Source organism: Echinops telfairi, unplaced genomic scaffold (genome assembly GCF_000313985.2).
Source record: "Echinops telfairi isolate 266 unplaced genomic scaffold, ASM31398v2 ScPeMD7_18;HRSCAF=68, whole genome shotgun sequence".
Lineage (NCBI taxonomy): Eukaryota > Metazoa > Chordata > Mammalia > Afrosoricida > Tenrecidae > Echinops > Echinops telfairi.
Genome location: NW_022103915.1, coordinates 28,408,713 through 28,422,531, shown reverse-complemented (window position 1 = coordinate 28,422,531; position 13,819 = coordinate 28,408,713). Strand labels below are relative to the sequence as shown.

The window sequence follows — 13,819 nt, the reverse complement described above, 5'->3', positions numbered from 1 at the left end:
CCCCAGCTTCTGCAGCCTGCTGGCCAAGTCCGTGTCTTCTGACTGGGGTCAAGGCTCTAGGAGAAGTTGGACCACCTGGTTGTGTGCCTTCCGTTCTGCAGACACTGCTCCGGCCACGCTCTCCAGGGACATTCTGGGAACCTCATCCCCTTTTGTCCCAGCCCAGAGCCTGCCCCTGCCTGAGAGCCTCTTTTTCAGCTCGCCCATGGCAGGGCAGGGCACAGACTCTCTGGTCCCTAGCTCTCCCTGGTCTTCTCCTGCAGGTTCCCCTCAGGGAACTGCTCTGAGCTCACACCTCCAACTACCACCCACAAAGAAGGCAGAAGGCCTCATCTGCCCAGGCCTGTCTGCGGAGCCCAGGCCTGCATGCTCACCTGCTTACCTGTCGCCACCCACCCCACCCAACCCAGGGTGGCCAACGAGGCCTCAGGCCAGTGTCCAAGATGCAACCATCCTTCCTGTCCAGCCCGCTCTTTCTGCCACCTCCCTGGGCACCCTGCTGAAGAAGCTCAAGCCTTCCTCCCTCCCTCCGCTTCAGCCACCCATCACTGGGCGCCAGCCTGCAAGCCTTTCCACTCAGTCCTCCGGCCCTTCCACTCCCTCCAGCACCCCAGCCCCTCCTTCATTCAGCTCTCTGCACCTCACACCCCATTGCCGCAATCACACCTCAGCTGGTGTCCCAGCCTCTGGTGTCTTTCCCCTCTAATCCAGTCCTCAGCCTGAAGCCAGTGATCATTTTCACTCAATGACAAGACCAAGTCCCTTCCTGCCCTGCCCTTGCCTGCCCTCACAAAGCCCAACAGTAAGGTGACCAGATTTTAACATTGGTAAAGCGGGACACCATTGATAAAACTCCTATCCTGGTGAAATAGCCACATGGCAGCTGAAAACCAGATACCCTGGCTTGTCGTGCATTCTTTCCAAAAATCGGAACTTTTTAAAAATGCCACGGGACGCAGGACAAATTGTTAAAAATTGGGACTGTCCTGCCAAAAGCAGGACGTCTGGTCACCTTACCCAACAGTAACCCCCTGTGAGGTTCAGAGGCCTTGCTTGCTGCCCCTACCTCATCCATCCGCAACCTCCCTGCTCTTTACCTGAGCCAGGGGCACCCCTCCCTCCCTCCCCACCCTCTGTTAGAGGCTCCACCTTCTGGAAGCTGTCTGCCCCCAGGCCCTGGATAGGATGTGCTGCCTCAGTGCTCTGGTGTTCCTGGCATGGTTGTGTCTTTGTGGCCTCCCCCTTGCCCATCTCCAGCCAGACATGAGAGCCAAGGTGACAGGCAGCTAATGGGGTCAAGTGAGAACAATAAAAACGGATCTTCAGGGAGAGCCACAGGGCTGGGATTGAACGCCCAGAGGCACCCTGGGAAACAAACCTGGAGCCCACATCTGTCTGGAAACGTCCGCAGCCCTGAGGAACCATTCTGCTCGGCCCGGATGGCAGACATGCATCAGCGCTGACTCCGTGGAGACAAACAACCACGTCCCTGACTTACCCCCCACCTTGTGAGGGCTGTCGAGGTTCACAGGGTGGATGGGGGTGGAGATCAACTGACTGCCCCACATTAAGAGCGGAGCCAGGATGCGAAGCCAGGCATCCAGTCAGTAAAGGCTTGCTCAGGGGATACTGTTGTCACAGAAGCACTGACTTCTGGGGAGTCTTGAAGGAGAGGGAGGGGTGGCAGGAGAACAGAGGACAAAGAGGGACAACTGGGCCTGGGCCATGGGAGCCTGTGCCAGGCTTTTCTGGCCCCGTCCTCCATCCTGTGGGGAGAGGCCTGCCCCAGCCCTATGCCCTCATGGGAGGAGAGAACCCTGGGACACCTGCACAGCAGGTGAGACAGGAGATGACGGGCCAAGAAGGCTCGGACTCTGCTGGTGCCAAGGGACAAGGGCTTGGCCTGAGGGAGGCTGGCTGTTTCAAAGGAATTGGAAGGAGTCAAACAGGCCCTCTCTGCCCCCTTCTGAAGGGCTAGGCTCTGGCTGCCCCAGAAGAGGTTATCCTCAACCCCACTCACCAAGGCGCCCTTGGGCCTGAGAAGCTGTTTCCTGGGCAGGCAGCCTGGCTGGTAATGTAACCCCGGCAAGGCCGAGGCCCCACAGCAGCAGCCCCCTCCGGCTCCCCAGCCCTCCTCGTCTCTGTTTGGTTATTAGGTGGCATCCAGTCGGTTCCGACTCAGGGTGCCCCTACCGCAGCCACTGTGCCATTCCATCTCACGGAGGGTCTTCCATTTCCCGCCCCCTCTGACCCCCTACTTGACCAAGCACATGTCCTTCTCCAGGAACGGATTCCTCCTGATAGCACGTCCCAAGGACATGAGACCAAGTCTCGTCACCCTTGCTGGTAAGAAGCGTTGTGGCTGGGCTGCTTCCACGCCAGATTCCGGCCGTCCGTGGGGTGTTCAGGATTCACCGCCCACACTGTCATTCAAAGGCATCTGTGCTCCTTTACTCTTCCCGATTCTTGTCCAGCTTTTACCTGCTCGTGGGGCCAACATCCTGAATACGGTGCCTGAAGGCCCACCATTCTGTTCTGTGCCACCTTGAAACTATCCCAACCACTTTGCACTACCCTAATTCCAGAGGTTCCTAAGCTAGAGCAGTGGTTCTCAACCTGTGGGTCATGACCCCTTTGGGGGTCGAACGACCCTTTCTCAGGGGTCGCCCAAGACCATCAGAAAACACATGTTTCCGACGGTCTTAGGAACGGAGACACCGGTCATCTGTCTGTCTCCAGGCGGGTCCACCCACATGCAGATGCACCCACATACGAGTACCCAGTGCAAAGACTGTTACCCATACTACACCATGCTTCAAGACAAAATTTCATTTATTTGTCATTAGAAATAAATATTTCACAATATATAATTACATGTTTTTGTGATGAATCACTATGCTTTAATGATGTTCAATTTGTAACAACGAAAATACATCCTGCGTATCAGATATTTACATTACAATTTATAACAGTAGCAAAATTACAGTTATAAAGTAGCAACGAAAATCATTTTATGGTTGGGGGGGGTCACCACAATATGAGGAACTGTATGAAAGGGTCGGGGCATTAGAAAGGTTAAGAACCACTGTTTCAGAGGCTCCATCTCCCAGTCACTGGACTCCCCACCCCACCAGAGGGGGCATGTTGGCAACCCCCCAGCCAGTCTCCACTGCCACCAGCTGGGATCCAAGCTGGGCCAAGTTATCTCTGGGGCCTTCTGCTGCAGGGCAGGCAGAGGAGGTGGGTGGACTGTGGCCATGTGACTGTCTGGGCTGTAACCCAGGGGCACAGAGCTAATCCCTGCATGTTCAAGTGGTCCTGCATACCAGAGCCACCTCTCCCTGGGCCCTGGCCTTCAGCATCAGCAAGCCCAGCATCCCCAGTGACCAGACTCTGTGGCCTCCAGGTTTCCTGTGGTCACTTCTCTGTACAACTCAAAACACAGTGCAGCCCTTGACACCCTCTCTTCACCCCCACCCCCACCCTCTCCTATGTGCTGGTAGTGCGTGTAATAGGGGGGAGTGGGTGGAGCTGGGGGAAGAGAGTGAACGTCCTTCAGATGTGAGAGAAGGCCAGGCAGGGAAGAGTGAGTGTCTATGCCTTGGTTGTCTCAGCTGTGAAAGGGCAGTCAGAGCTAACGTCCCTCTGTCTGTGTGTCACACTGTGGAGGCATTCAGGTGGTTACTGAGATGCTGCCTCTGGTATTTCAAATGCCAGCAGGGTCACCCCTAGTGGAGGAGTTTCAGCAGAGCGTGCAGATTTGAGATAGACTAGGACAAAAGGTCTGGTAACCTGCTGGAAATTAGCCAAAGAAGCCTCTGTGGATCACGACTGAAGAAATGGCAAAGGCCTCATTCCCTATATATTAAGCACAAGCCCCCCAAAAACTCACTATTCCACTCCATTCTGGCATGAAGTCCTTAGCGACCCTATAGGGCCGGGCGGAACTGCCCCTGCGGGTTCCAAGATGGTCACCCCTTAGCGGAGTGGAAAGCCTCCTCTTTCTCCGTCAGAGTGGCTGGCCTTACGGTCAGCACCCCAACTTTTAACCGCTATTCCACCCAAAACTCACTGCCGTTGTGTCCGTGCCACCTCCCAGCGACCAGCCGTCTAGGACAAGGGAGAACTGCCCCTGTAGCTTTTGGAAAGACCCGTCTTTCTTCTGAGGAGCGCTGGTGGTTCCAAACTGCTGCCCTGCGGTTAGCCGCTCAACTCTACACACCACAGTGTCACCAGGCCTCCGTATGGTCACTACAGTAGAAAATATTTTTAAAAGTCGAAATCCCTTTGGATCCCAGCAGCTGATTTTGTTGGAAGACAAATCCCCTAGGTTGAAAGTGGATCACCCCACAGCCACCCAGACCCAACCACCCCGAAGACGACACAGAATGGAGCGATGGTTCCAGAGTCAGAGCCCACTCTCACAGGGGCCATGGGCATATTGCTGTCGACGGAGAGCAACGACCACCTGCAACCTCGATGACTTACCTTCACAAAGGAGAATTCATTGGAGTGTGAGAATGCTGCACCACCACCCCTCCCCCACAAGCCCGTCTGGCCCAAAGCTGAGATGATTACACCCCAGGATGTTTCTCTTTGCTCTTTTCTTTCAGCCGCAGTTTCCTTGTCTGCACCCAGCTCTGCCCGTCTGTCTGCTGCACCAGGCCGGCATGGGAGAGGGAGGCTCTGACCACTGCAGGGGATACCTAAGCCTGTGTGCCATCTGCAGAGAACCTGGGGCCAGGGGACTTGCTTAGGGAGCCCAGTTCCCCAGCACTGGAGGTGCACTGGGTGAGAGCCAAGGGCGGATGGACGGGGACACACACACACACACACACACACACACACACACACACACACACACAGCCTAACCCAGGGCCTGTGGACATGGAGGGCTAATCCTTGGTTACACAGTTGGGTTGGGGTGCATCCTGCTGACGTGCAACACAATGCCAAGACTACTGACTACTTCCTTTCTGGAACCTTCCTTCTTGTCTTTAGCTTGTCCTGAGGACTGTCCCCCAGGATGTGGGTTGGGACAGACCTCAGCTTCTGGGTGCACCCGGCAGTGCTGGGAAGGATCCACAAACTCCCTGCCAACGGGAGGAAAGAGAACAGGAGCCCCAAGGAGGAAGTGGGAGAAATGATCTTACATTTCGGGGGCTTGCAAAGCCTGAGCTGAAACAAGCTATGAATGGATTGTTGAATGTGAAACTGATCATCTGCTCTATAAATCCTCACCTGATTCACAATAAAACGTGTTTTAAAGTGAAGTGAAATTTACATAAATGACTGCCAACAGTGCTTCCCTGTGTGTCAAGGACGGGGAGTGGGGGTTGGGGGGTGGCGGGGGACGGGACTGATGATCAGAAAGGGGAAGGACTTCAATTTCACTGAGTTTTTTTCTCCATGCTGCTTGTTTTGTTTTGTTTTAACATATGTATTCAATACCTTTAAAAAACACACAAACACTCTAGCTCTGCAGTGGTGAGATGGCAAAGGGTTCTTCTGCTCTCTGTCCTAAGCAATTTGGACTTTACCTGGTCGGCCAGAGAGGTCCAAGAGAGGCTTCTAAGCCTGGGTGTGACCTGCTCAGGTGTATAAAGGAACTGTGCCTGCCCCCGTGGTCTCCTGGAGCAGACAGACAGACAGAGCCCGTGGGCACCAGCCGAGACGCTGGGGCACTGCTCTCCCCTCGGGTCTAGAAGGAAGCAGGCACCACCATTATGGCACCAGGGTGAGCTGTGCTGCCAGGGTCAGATTCTGACACAGCCTCCTATCCCTGAAAGATGCACAGTGACCTCAAAGCGACAGAGCAAGCCAGCTGGGGCTCAGAGGCCACCACTTCTCCCCCTAAAACAAGCAAGTCCCTGAGGGGGTGTGCTGGCCAGTGGGGCTGCTGCTGTCCCAGAGGAGCACTAGCCCTTAGTAGCCAGGACCACCACCTGTCCAGTCAAAGTTGAGACTAAGGAGTTTGAGGGTAGGAGGCAGCTCAGGGAGACGCAGAAGAAATGCCTCCCTTCAGAGTCTCTGGTTGGAAATACAGTTTGTGTAGCATCATTGCCTGTGCCCAGAACACAGCTTGGGAACCCTGGTGGCATGGTGGCTATGCACTGGGCTTCGATCTGTAAGGCCAGTGGTTCGAAACCACCAGCCCCTCCAAGGCAGCAAGACTGGGCTTTCCACCCCTGTAAAGAGTTAGTCTTGAAAACTCACAGGAGCAGTTCTGCCCTGTCCTGGAGTCGGCAGTATTATGTAGTAGAACTTCCTCAAGGATCTCTGGTGGTGTAGTGGGTTATGATTTGGGTTGCGAACCACAAGGTCAGCAGTTCAAAACCACCAGTTGCTCCAAATGAGAAAGATAAGTCTCTATTGTAAAGATTTAGTCTTGGAAACCCATAAAGGGCAGTTCTACCCTGTCCTATGAATTGACTGTAGAGGTTTGTTGGGGGGTTTTAGGCAGGGTGCAGGGAGGAGCCTTCCACAGAAACAGTGGTTAAGCACATAGCTGTTAATCCAAAGGTCAGCTATTTGATCCCAACAGGTAGTCTGTGAAAGGTGTGGCACTCTCTTCTACAAAGATCACTGCTACGGAGTTCATGCCGACTCATACCCATCCTGTAGGAGAGGCTGGAACTGCCCTTGTGAGTTTCAGAGACTAACTCTTTACAAGAGTAAAAAGCCCCCTATTTCTTTCAATGAGCAGCTAGTGGTTTTGAACTGCTGCCTTATGGATCACAGCCCAATGTGTGACCACTATGCCACCAGGGTACTTCCTATCAAGATTACAGCCTTGGAAACCCTATGGGGACAGTTCTACTCTGTCCTATAGGGTCCTCATGAGTCAGAATTGACTCGATGGCAAACAGGTTTGGTTGGGGGCTTGGCACGGGCTTCCTGGGTTTCTGTGGATGGTGCAAAGTTAAAAGCTTGACTTTGAACCGAAATATTGGCCGTTCTAACCCACCAGCGGTGCCCAAGGAGGCAGACTGGTGATCTGCTTCTGAAAGCTCACAACCTTCACAGCCTGTGGCGCAGTTTGCTCTAGCCAGCTGGGTCTCTGAATTGGAATCCACTCAAGGGCAACAAGTCAGTTGATCGCCCCTGACGGTGTTCTTTCTGTGGCTGGTCTTCCTTTGGGCACTGGCCAGGCACAGTCGGAGATGCTGGGGAGGGCCGGTTTCCTGGGCCGATGGGTCCAAAGTCAGAAATCCCCTGTAAAGGACAACCTGGAGTCCCAAAAGGAGTCTGCCCTCCAGGGTGATGGATGGCGGTGGACTGGAATAAACAGCCTCAGGCACGTAACCTCTGCAGTCAGGGAAACATCTGAGGCTATCACACTCCTCATAGGCTGGCCTGGAGATGGAATGAGGTAGCTCTTATCAGGCAGCTCCATCGAAGCATCTGGAAGATCATTCGTCCTCTGCATCAGCAGTGAGGACCAGATGGCAGGTGTTGCTCTCCGCGGCCCCCCCCCCCCAACTATTCCCTACTGTCTCTGGACCCAAGTGCCTATCTACCTGTCTTAAGCCTTCCAAAGTTTCCATTCAACAACCAAGTTGGCATGAAGGGATCACAGCTCAAAAGTGAAGGGAAGACTCCACGGTTCTGGCCAGCAAGACATCTACCGTCAGACTTCTAAAACCTTCTCTGAACCTCCCCTTCCCCCAAGGATGTGGCTGAGAAAGAGACTCCTCGGGAATGCTAGTTCTCAGGTTACCAAGATTTCATGAAATCACCAACCTCGCCTTTTGTCCTGACACCTCATCATCTCCCCTTCTTGTCGGAAGCTCCAATGAAAACCAGACTCACGGCCAGAGTCCATAACCACCTGCCGGGATGGGATAGACCTGCCCCTCTGGGCTCCCGAGACTGTAACTCTTCATTGGGGCAGAAAGCCTCCCCTTTCTATCATGGAGCGGCTGGTGGTGTCAAGCGGCTGTCCTTGCAGTTAGCCACTAGGGCTCTCGTCAATGAAGCCAATGGTCCTTAAAATAATAAATAAATTTAACCACAACAAAAAAGATGAGAGCTGTTTCCTAACATGGTGAAGCCCAGGTTCTGCTACTTACTGTGTGACACTGAACATGTTACTTCACCTCTCTGTGCCCTGGAGTCCTTAGGCCAGAGCCTGGGGTTCTAACCTCCAGGTCCACGGATGGCCTCGAGATGTGTGTGAATCCCTTTAAAAATAGGGTGACACCCTTTTGTCCCAGAAGGGAAGTGGGTAGGGCTGACAGTCGAAAGGAGAAGTTACAGTCACACGGTATTCCACTTTACAACTTTTGGATTTTGAACCAAAGGAATATTTCGCTTTAAAAAAACCAACACTTGGGAGAGGGATTTACATTAAACAGGAAAGCAAACCTTGCAAATCTGTGTGTGTGTGTGTGCGCGCGCGCGCGCGCGCGCACACACACACACAACCTACATGTTTTCTCTGGGAGAGGATTAATAAGTGTGCTCAGTTCCGGAAAGGGTTAGAAACCAGTGCACTAGGCCTTCAGTACTTGTGACTTCAACCTGAATCTGTGCTGATCATGGACTTTGCCCTTGAAGCAATGTGTCCATGCAAGTCCTGCAAGTCCGCAAGAGCAGGCTCCCTGAACGGTGGGCTGGGTCTACTGTGGACTCACTGGGGCACCTCCTATGGTGCATCTCTCTGCCATCGAGGTCAAGGAAGGACCCCAGCAGCCTATCCTCTAGAAAGGGCCAGGCCAGGTTCTTTCCGCTCTGCCCTCTGCATCCACGTGTAAGGCAGTAGCCAGCCTGCATCAGCAGCACTGGCAGCAGTCTTTAAAGAAATACACCTTGGTGGGTCATGGGTCATGTTGGCACTGAGGGGGAAGGGAGTGGGGGAGGCTGGGAAGACCAAGACCGGGGTTAGCGGGAGTGGAACCAATCCCAGCTTCTCCAGAGACTGAGGCCGTAGTTTCTGAGACCCACAGCAATCCCCACGTGGCCAGTGTCGGATGAGGAAAGCTTGGGGTAGAAAGAGGAATCTAGCTAAGAGATCAAAGACCGGTGAAGGCCACTGAGTGGGTCAGAACGGGAGGAAGGTCACATGGCTCAAAAAAAAAAAAAAGCCTCCATTTAACAAATGGCCCCCGGCTATGGTAAACTTTAATGAACTGCACTATTATAATTCACTTCCAGGCTGAGTTCCACCAGCACCTCCTCCTCTTCTTCCCACTCTATAGCCCCTACTCCCCCAGCTGTCAGGCCTGGCCACCTTGGCCGATGTCTCCTTACTGCGAGGCACCTGCTTCTGCTAATAATAGCACCCAGCACACAGAAGAGGAAGAAGGCCTTGCAGCTCCCAGCTCTTCACGCCAGGCCTCGCCTTCCCCACTGAGGGGCAAGAAATCAAAACCAAGGGTCTTGTAACCCTAAAAGTGCCTCCCAGTCTCCGGGTTGGAGCCACTGCACAGTCGCTCTAGGGTCCACACCTAGACAGGTAACGCCCACATCCCTGTGCATACGCCTGCCTGGCACCTGGTATGGTACTGTGCTACTGATGGCTGCACCCCCGGTAGTGGCCCCTCCTCGCTTGACAGTGGCTCGATTACACCCGGGGCACTGGATTTCTGAAGGCTCAGGCTGTCCGAGTTTTCCCCATTTGAAGAGTGTGTGCAGCCAGGGTGGGGGCTGGGAGCACCTTGGCGGATCTTCCAGGCGAAACAGGCTTGCTTTTTATTAATGAGCTTATGAGAAAAGCCACCCCAGGCCTTTCAGTGGAATGCGTGATTGGTAGCCAGGCAAGATGGGTTTGAGAATTAACTCTTCCTCCAGTCTGCTATGCATTATCCCCCCACCCCTCAAGTTAATTACCCCTGAGGATGAAAATAGGTTTCATGACTCATAAGCACCAATACAAAGTTTGGCAGCAGATGAAAATGCAAGGACACATTTGCAGGAAACTGACACACAAACTATTTATATTTGGGGAGATTCTTAAAAGGGGTGAAACAGGCATCTCCCATGTTCCAGGATCAGAGGCCACGTACCACACCACTACACACACACACACACACACACACACACACACACAGAGTCACCATTTCCACCACTTCAGTGTTGGTGATGGCAAAGGAACAAAAACTAAAAGGGTGTTATTAACAAATAGCAAGTCCCAACACCAACCCAGCATCCTGGGCTAACCAGTGATTTGTTTTCACCCCCACAAGTGCAGGAGCCCACACCCACCTCCTCACCCTCTGGCTCCCTCTTTGATGGGGTCGGTGGGGGAGCCAAGCCCCTCTTCCCTTATTTCTCTGTGCGGTGGGGATTGTCCGGCTGGGCTTGCCTGCCTCGAAGCCACTGGGGAGTGTGGCCAGGAATGACTTTCAGATAGGATCTGCAGGGTTTGTTTTGCTTCCTCCCTCGTTTTCTACTCTTCTTCCAGTTGCCTCCCAGGCAAGTACACGGTTCAAATCTGGTTGGCCGGCCCACCTCCTAGGAGGCATTACAGTCCTCTTCTGACCCTCCCAGGCGCTGCCAGAACAAGTTGATTAGATGAATAATTACACCCCCCTACCACCACCCTTACCAGTAGGAATGGCTTTTATTTGCTATCCTAAGTGCCCTTAGCCTTAGCAACTCCGACATCTTCCCTTCAGCTCCGTTAAATGTAATGCGTTTAGAAAGGCGTTATCAAAATGGGAAGAAAAAGCCATCTTGGGGGAAAACTGCTTTGCCAATGCATCAGCTGGGAGTTGCAGGGACCCCTCGGGCTTAGTCCCGGGCGTTGTGTCCCTGTAGCCCAGCCCTCCCCCCTCTTCAGCGGCTCCCCGCTTGGTGGCATGTTTGTTTTAAATGTGCAATAGCCTTGATTTCTGCAACGTTTAAGCGGCCAAGCACCTTTTTTTTTTTGCACCTACTTGCACAAGTCAGTTACATTAGGTACCAACATAGACTCCGGTCCCACAGGGCCGGGCACCAGAAAGCATTTCTGACAACGCCAGTAGCAGCTGGGGCCCTTGGGTGGGGGTGGGGTGAGATGCTGAAGAGTAAACAGAAAACGCTTAGTCAGCACTGTCGAATGTAAATAGCCTGGTACCAAGGGGCCGCCAGACTGCTACAGATGCCACCTCGGAGGGTTTCGGAAGACACTGGTAATTGTGTTCCCTGCTGGCGGTGGGAGGGCGCCCCTCGGTTGGAGCTGTGTGTCTTAAGTCCTAGAAAGACAAAACTTGCTGACTCAGGGCAGAATTAATATCAATTGAATTTATTACAAGTTACTAAGCTCCAAGGCACATTACAGTGTTCTGTTAACTACAGAAATGTATAAAGGACAAACAGAGCAGAATCTCCGGGTCTAGCATTTCGCTCTACTGTTCAAAAGCATCCGTGCATCGAGAAAGCAAAACAAACCCCAAAATAACAAAACAAAACAACACGTGGAGATCCAACACATTCAGAGCAGTTTAAACAAACCAAAACATTTCCCTCACAAACTGGCAACAGAAAACACCCCATTCCCCCCCAACAATACCCTCATCATGTTGCAAACAAAACAGAAAACGAAACAAAACGAACTGAAGACTGGACACTGGGGGCTGCTTAGAAAGAAGCTTTCACCATTTTTATAGCATTGTGGGTTTTTTTTGTATTTTTTCCTTTTTTTCCTTTTTTTTTTCTTTTTCATTTTTAGGCATCAACACTGGCCTTGGGAGGGGCGGAGTCCTTTTGTGTTGTTGGGGTCTTTTTATTTTTTTTGTATTTTTCTTATCCTTTCAGAGAGCGCATAACATTTAAAAAATACACACCAGCAGCAGTCTTTGCTAAGGGCTATTAATCCTGTACCTAGGCAAACACTCTGCCACCAAATAAATGCTAACGAGTATGATGCAAATGACCCAACCAATAATATACTGCTTAACACAAACCAGCTTATCCTTCAAATGAAGAAGTTACATACCTTTGTTTCAAAATATAGAAACATACGACGAAAATAATGTCTATACATAAGACTAACTTTTTGCAGTTTGTTATATTCACAATTCTACATCTGGGGGTGGGAGGGCCCTCTGTGTTGGTGAGGAGCTGGTCCAGGGCAGAGGTGGTATCTGTCCTGTGGTTCAGGGGTCTCTAAGGGTCTCTCTCCTTTTTCACTTTAACGTCCCCGGCTAAGATGGTCGCGATTTCGCCTTGCATGAAGGCCCAAGGTACGTTCGAACCGACCAAGGGGCATTTCTCCCCGCTGGGGCAGTACACCTCGCCAGTGGCCCCCTGGGCCTTGATACTCTCGCGGGAACAAGGGAAGCAGAATTTGTGGCTGGGGACGGATGGGCACTGGACGAAATGCGTGTCCTCCAAACGTTCGTGACAAATGGTGCAGCAGAGGGGCCCGCTGTTGGCCATAGGGGAATCCGGAATGTTTTGGGGGTGCACTTGGTCCATGCCAGGGTGGGCGCTGGGTGGCGGAGGCGCCACCTGTAAATTCAGGTCCCCGTTCCGTGATGCCAAGCGGCGTGGCCCGGGCACGGAAGCTGGTGACACAGGGCTGCTGCTGTTGCGCCGCGCAGAGGCGGTGGTGGAGTGCACCGAGCTGCCATCCTTGGGAGAATGCGCCGTGCCCAGAGTGTCTGCCACAGACATGAGGGCGGCCATGGGGGATGGGCCGTTCTGGGGGGCTGACTCGGGCGGGGTGGTCCGATTGGAATGGGGTCCCAGGGGTGGGGGCGGTCCCCCAGCCGCGTGCGCCGGCGCTGCAAAGCCCCCCGCAGACATGGTGAGCTTCAGCGCCTCACTCTGGTTCGCCATCCACTGCCTCTGCTGCTCCTCGCCCAGCTTCAGGGCACCCTCCGCTGAGTCTGGGGGCTCAGGGGAAGCCTTCCTTTTGCGCAGGCTGGCGGCTGTGCCCCGGCCCGAAGGGGCTGCAGGCGGCAGGGCCCCGGTCCCCGGCGGTGCGCTGGGGGCGCGGCTTAGGCTCACGAGCGCCGTGGGTAGCATGGGGCAGCTGGCGTCCAGGTATGGCTGGGGCAGCATGTCGGCGCCAGGCACACCCTCCTTGAAGAAGCGCACAGCTTCGGGGAGCAGGTCCCCCAGCAGGCGCCAGTCCCCGGAGCCGTGCTTCTTCTCGTACTCCAGGTACTTGAAACCCGAGGACAATCCCCGGCCAAAGTCCTTCATGCAGTCCTGGTACATCTGCTTGGCCACGCCGGACGCACTGGAGTACACATTGCCCGAGCCTGTGGGGTACTCAATGAACAGCTTCAGCTCGTAGTCCATGCCGGGCTTGGAGACTGCGTCGAAGGCGAAGACTCGGCCCAGAAGGGAGTGGTCCTTCTTGAAACGCACCTCGTAGGGGGTGCACCCGGCCAGCGTGAGCAGCGTGTCGCGGACCATCTTGGGCTTGTTGGCCCACTCTTCTGCGCGGTTGCGCAGGCTCTCGCTCAGCTCGGCCAGGGCCTCGGCGTTGCGCTGCTTCTCCTTCAGCTCGCGCTCCTGGTCCGTGCTCGACACCGAGCCGGGCCTTTTGCCACCGGTCCCCACGCCCACCTCCGCTACGGACGACGAGGTCGAGGACGACGCGGAAGACGACGCGACTGACACGCCCGGGGCGCCCCCGAGACAAGCAGGACCCCCGGGAGCCCCTGGGGGCGCGGGCGTCGGGGGCCCACGGCTGCCCAGCCCGTGGGGCGGCGGTGGGGGCAGCACAGCGGCACTGGCAGGTCCATTAAGCAACGTCTGGGGCAGCAGGTTGGGGGGCACGGTGAGCTGGGGTCCTCCGCCACCCCCCGGGTTGGGCAGCCCCGTCACTAGCCCACCGTGCGTCCCACGCCGAGTCGCCACCGACACGGCCGCGGAGGACGAG

At 54.3% G+C, this 13,819-nt stretch overlaps 1 protein-coding gene across 1 annotated transcript in view; it reads right to left on the bottom strand.

Annotated features, from left to right (window-relative positions):
* Positions 1 to 11,211: 11,211 nt before the first annotated feature.
* IRF2BPL (interferon regulatory factor 2 binding protein like) overlaps positions 11,212 to 13,819 on the bottom strand; it is a 4,099-nt gene continuing 1,491 nt past the window's right edge. Inside the window, exon 2 of the mRNA XM_004699048.2 lies at positions 11,212 to 13,819. Coding sequence (XP_004699105.1) covers positions 12,091 to 13,819 — 1,729 coding nt within the window. The 3' untranslated portion in view covers positions 11,212 to 12,090.